The sequence below is a fragment of the Chrysoperla carnea genome, chromosome 2 (assembly GCF_905475395.1).
Source record: "Chrysoperla carnea chromosome 2, inChrCarn1.1, whole genome shotgun sequence".
NCBI classification, from domain to species: Eukaryota; Metazoa; Arthropoda; class Insecta; order Neuroptera; family Chrysopidae; genus Chrysoperla; species Chrysoperla carnea.
In genome coordinates, this window is record NC_058338.1 from 943,802 (window position 1) to 950,159 (window position 6,358).

A 6,358-nucleotide genomic window follows, 5' to 3' on the forward strand; every position below is an offset into this window, starting at 1 on the left:
GGGGTTAGGTACGCCCCTGAGAGTTCGACTTTTTTTTTTAAAAGTGTTTACAACCAAACAGGCAACTGTGGAAACTTTCAAAGATGTATAAATTTTTGCTTTTTAGATATTTAATTTAATTGTTCTATATCTATAATAAATAATTTGATGAATACAATCTAATTAAGTTTCAGTTATCGTTGACCAGAATTTGGACAATGTTGATCACAGCGTTCATTTAAAATTGAAAACTTGTTGCTCGGATGATTCTAAACAAAATGAAAAAAAAAAATTAATAATAAAATTTGCAATAAATAATGCATTTTTGACTAATTTTCAATTGTTTACATGAAAATGTTATAGTAAAAGACCCTGGTATGCCGATAAGCCTTGAAACATGCCGATACCCAAGATACATACATTTAACGTCAATTTGCTTTTGCTTAATTCATTTAAAACATATTTCGTATCCTCATTTTCTTGATCGTTGTGCGTCTCATCGTAGGATGTTGGTTCATCACTTTCAGCGGTTACATCATTATCCTGCGTTCTACCCTTTCTTACACCATTTTTTGATTTCGAAGCTAAATTAGTTTCGAAATTATTACTGATTTTTGATTTTTTTCGACGTAGAAGATGTCTCTGGAAAAGAATTTCCATGGTGAGGAAAAATATAAATTTGAGAGAAAATCATGACCAAAAATACTCACTGTTTCAGCGTTACAGTCACAACAATTGGTATTAACCCATTCACAATAACAGTCTTGTGGTTCTTGTTTTTTACAACAGTGTCCGATTAACCAGAAAACTTTTGCTACATGTATTAATGGAAATGCTATGAAGAAAATGATATTCATCAAGAATTCAACTGGCCTGAAATAATAAAAAATGGTCTAAAAATATCGAAAAAGCGTCAAAAACCTCAAACTCACAGTGATAAAACTCGAACAGTTTTCTCGAACGTATCAGGATGTATAGGCCAGCCGCTATCGTCATGCATTACACATCGACCATTCAAACTTTTCTCTCGATATTCGCATAACACATGTGGATGTGGAGTAATTTTATCCATTCCCCAGATGCCAATACGTGGAATTAATAATCCTAAAATACCTTTTAAAAGACCTGTAAAATATCAGACAATATTTTGGTTATCACATGAAAGCTCACAACATATCTGACGGTTTATTTTAAGATGACTGAATTTTGGATATTTCTTTCCTTATTGAACTGTCGCAGGGATGAAGTAAGTCTGTCGTTTTAGATCTGATAGCTGTTGCGTTAACTAGCGTTGGATGTGCGCCAGTAAAGCAAACGAATTTCTATCTCGCAATTTAAAACTACATTCTCCAAATATAAAACTAAATAAAATTACAGCCAAAATAAAAAGATTTTAAATAACATAATAACATTATTGTTATGTATTTTTCTGGATACCTAAACAAAGTACGGCACCCATAAACCAACCAAACCATGTTAGCCAAAAAATATACGATTTGATATTAACAATATCACTATCCTCATCTTTTCTTCCCGATCCTAAATTACTATTTGGATCCAAGGATGTTACTGCTCCAATAATATTTTTTGGATCACAATTCCAATCGTCCAATTTTTTTTGATATTCGTAGCCGTTCACGAAGTGAACCCAATTACATAAACAAAAAATTAGCCATGAAAATCGAATGAAGCCTGGAAATAATAAAAATTCCTTAGGCTTAATGTTTAAATTAACGTTCCTTCAAAGTTTTGTCGTCTCAGGAATCAAATCTTATTTGTAAAAATTAAAATACTTTCTACCTTGATTTTCGAATCGTTTTTTGATTCGAAAATTAAATCCAAAAAGCCAGAAAATATTCTGTAACTCAAAATAGTACATTTTTGTAACGAATTCAAAGAGTTTTTTTACCAAGATTTCTTGTCTCCTTTTTGCGAGCGTTTTAACGAAACTTTCCCTGTTTTTTGAGTTATGTAAGTGTTTGAAAACTAAACTGGCATTTATATATTTTGTAAAAAAAAAGAGATAATATCAAATTCAATGTTGAGTCGATTAAGAAACTTTTAGAAAAATTAAATAAAAATTCATTACAAAACTTGCATAAAAAAATATAAATATTTATAAAATACAGTTTGACACTTCACATGGAAACTCATTTGTTTGCGAGCAAATTTTGGCAATGCTTACTTTGCAGCTTATATTGGAAATAAGAAAAATTTGTAGCTAGGTCACCAGTCCTTGGCCCGAAAAATGGGTCGAGATTCGAATCATATGTTCAGTCTCTCTTATATGCAAGCACTTGTCAAATTATTTATTAAAATAGAAGGGCTTACGATAAAATAAAAGCTTAAAACGCTCTGGAACTTTATTAACGGATGTTTGAAGAATATTTAAGAACTTTGGTAACATTAAAGTTTTAAGTTTTTCAGGATTGAAAGTGGCTATTTTTGTATTTTTTCGAACTTTAAATAATTTATATCGCTGAAACAAATGGCTTTCGAGAAACTTTGTTAGAGACCTTTTTTGTTCCAAATTGTCCAAATAACTTTAAAATCTTTTTCCCGAGGCATAATAAATATTTTACGCAATTTTATTAAGAAAAATTGTTTAGAAATATTTACTAATTGTAGAATTTAATTTCACTCCCGATTATTTTATACGATAATTATTAGAATATTTTTGGCAGGAAATAATTTAAAAAATAGCTTATTTTTTTCTTGTTTCGCAGAAATAAAGTCATTATAAAGTCATCATGAAACGCGTTTAGAGTTAAATTATAGACGAAGTTAAAAAAAGTTCATGTATAATGAACTATGATTTATATCAATAAAACCGTTTTGTGTCCGTGTGTCTATCTGTGGATGTGGGTCCACAGATACAAAGTGCCTAAACACGAAAGTGATGATTACTGTTGATGAATATAAGAGTTACCATACAATAATTATTGTTACTTACTTTTAATGATTTATTGGACATTCACATGGTAGCGCACAAAATACCCATAATAATCAAGTAAAATTTACAAAATTTAAAAATTGTTCACATTGCCGCTGCCTGGATTCGAACACGAAACTTATTTCGAATAGTCCTACATTCTATGACGACGCCTTAGACCGCTCGGCCATTTAAACTCTGACCAATAATAACAACCTTAACATTTGTATTATCTGAGAAGTTGATGATAAGGACCATAAGAGTCGCATTCACATGAACAGCTTGATTCAATTTAAGAATTGAAGTTAAAAAGCCATAAGTAACCAGTTTGTTATTTTAAAAAACATCATATTGTAAAGATATACTTGTAAAAGTACCTGTTTGATGATATTTAAAAGGCTAAGAACCAGCCGTATAGCTTCGTCTTCGTCTGCATCATTGGTCGTATCTCGTACGTACACACTTAGGTATTTATTTATTCGTGCTTATAAATTTTAAATACAATTATAGAGTATTTATTTTTTTTTAAAGTGTATTTATGAAGTGTTTTGCCCTACGGTAAATAAATATCTTTCCGCACTTGTACAAATGTACATAAATCCTTAAGGTCTGTTTTAACTTGTACATTGATTTAAAAAGTGGTTCGGCTGTCACGTTACTAGGCAATTTGTTTGACGTAAATGTATTAAAATGCTCTAAAAATATCGTAAAAGCGTCAAACCCCAAAGTTTTTTTATGTTTTATTTTTGGAAAGTGCCCTAAGGTAATGTTTTTTTTGCACAAATAGAATCTGTGATAAATTTTCTTCATGATGAATACTTTTGTGAGTTCTTGATTAAAGTACTATGTTAAAAATCACAATTTTAAAATGAACGAATTCAAAATTTTGGCCCACAAAAGGCCCCAAAACTCTGTTTATTGTGATCAAGGGACTTTGAACTATCATTTACCGCAAAAAAAATGAACATTCACCGGATTTGCTCAAACAGCCGAAGTACATTAAACTAGAATTAGAACCATTATAAATGTCAATATAACTTTTCACTATCAGATTTGGAAAATGATTGGAGTTACGGTTTTTTATGATATTCGATTTAATTCAAGACTCAGTTTGTTTTTAGCTAGGCAAAATTAAATTTTTGAGAAGATAAAACAAACCTTTTAAAAAGAATTCACATATTTCCAATAAGCATTTCATTTACAATATTTAAAAGAATATGAAAAATACACTTTAATAGATACAGGAATGTTAATTTTATATTTGAGGCCATTCTACAGGACGTCTCCCTCCCCTATTCTAAAAAGATCTGCGTAACGGTCTATCACGTGCGCTCAAAGTAGATGGAGTTAGTTACACTTAAGTCAGTATATAAAGTTAGGTTTGTTGTGGACCCTTAAGCAACGCTTAAGTTACAATTTCTTGAAGTTGGTTTCTTTATTAGTCGTGTTATGAAATAACAAAATTAATTTAAAAAAACAAACAACGAGAGGTGTCGTGAGACACCCGGTTGGAACTATGTTCCTATTGTATCTTCGTATATTATAAATGTAGCGCTTAGTTTTTTACTCAGATTTGCTTCGATTTGTTTGCTGGTTTGAATGATTGATTTTGTGCTTTTTTCTTTCGTCTATGTTTTTAAAATATTCAAAAAGACATACATCTGATTTAGTAGTCAACCCAATATATGCGGACACAACCTTCATTGAACAAGATATTTAATATAACATAACATATAAAATTTCCTTGTTCTTACTTTCAATTATCTCAGGTAACACATCGTCGGATTTTGGGGTCGTTTTAAATTGTTACACATTTTTTGGTTTTATCTCCCAACCAACAAACGTGCGATAAGGAACATAGTTGCAATAGATTAAAATGATCTACCCTGTATATAAAAGAATCATTCTAACAATATTGTGTACACTACCGGTTTTCGGTTGTTAGTAGTATTATTAACCGTATGTCTACAGTTATTAGCTGTTCGGATTGGATTGGTGGAACCTTACTAGTTTATTTATTTATTTATTTATTTATAAAAATAAGTTATAAATATTAAAAAAATATATAATTTATTTATTATAATTTTCAAAGAAATAAAATCTATTCAGGTATTTAGAAAAAAAAAACCATTAATTTGTTTTTATTTACGAGTACCGATTTTGTAATCGATTTTTATTTATCGGATATTTGAATTTCATTCGATATTTTTCATTATAAATAGAAACAAGTGAAAACAAGCAATTGCTTGAGTTAATTGTAGAAATACCATGCATATACAGTTAGGGTTTTGTACTCGAACTAAAAACTAAAAAATTGAGGATGATCTTCAAAATCTGTTCAATTTAGAAAAGGCTTTAAGGAAAAAGGTAACTTAATGGAGAGTGTTCTTATATATGTTTCAAGTGCGAGTTAAGGGTTGTTTACCCGAACAATTTGTTACAGGTTTTTTTAATTTTGTAAATTTTACTTGAAATTTCACCATATTTATATCACAAGTACGACTTATATTAAACTAACGAAAATACACGGACAAGCTCAAAAGTTTTCGAAGTTATATTTTTTTGCTCTGGTAATGAAAGAAATTCTCACAATTTCTGAAGGATTTGAAATAAATACATTTAAATCGATCGTGAACAAAATGTTCATAGCGCGAGTGCTGACAGTTGTTTTAAACGTATATTCGTCGCATCACTAATATTTAATAATAATTTTAATATCAGAAGTAATTTATGGATTTGATTATTAAAATTATAAATGTTTTTATTATATAAGTCCAAGTTAGTTATTTAAATTTTATTCTTAAGGCTATTCTTTTATAAAACTAATAATCATTTCAAATACCCAGAGTTTTTTGGTAAATCGGTCGTTACCGCATTCAAACCGCACATCAATACACATGTATGTAAAGAGTGATGATTACTCTTTTATTTAGGCGATTAAATATAATCACTGGTGTAACCTTTTTAAATAAATCGTACCTATATAATAATAAACACTTAATTTTAAGGAGGTGTAATCAACACATTTTGTTTAACGATTTAAAAAAATATAAATTACAACTTGTATGTAACTTTTATGGATCAGATCAATAACAACTTATTAGCTCAACCCGTTCGAAATTCGGCTCCCCGACAAACTTAGACATGATGATGATGATTCGTTTAGATGACGCAACTCCTGTGTGATGATTTTTTAAATTATTTCAAATATGAATGACTACAAAAACGAAACAAGATAATCCATATTTTTATGAATATATTTTTATTTTATTTTTTTAGAATTTATGTATGTCATATTTGTTCTTTGTTGAAAATTTACAGGGTGTTGCAGCATTATGAAATGTTATCCCAATAGGGGGTTCCTCTTATTGCACAATTTTCCTCTTATTGCCACTTTTTCTATTATTTATATTTAGCTCTCGTGAAGCTACACCAGTCGGGATCAAC

The 6,358-nt window shown here is 29.6% G+C and overlaps 1 protein-coding gene across 1 annotated transcript; it reads right to left on the reverse strand.

The window, feature by feature from the left end:
• Positions 1-173: 173 nt before the first annotated feature.
• On the reverse strand, positions 174-1,885 carry LOC123294147. Its single transcript, XM_044875242.1, has 6 exons — positions 1,780-1,885; positions 1,417-1,671; positions 912-1,104; positions 690-852; positions 400-621; positions 174-248 (listed from the first exon to the last, which is right to left on the reverse strand). The coding sequence occupies exons 1-6, from the start codon at positions 1,856-1,858 to the stop codon at positions 174-176; spliced, it is 987 nt and encodes a 328-aa protein (XP_044731177.1). The 5' UTR covers positions 1,859-1,885.
• Positions 1,886-6,358: the final 4,473 nt, after the last annotated feature.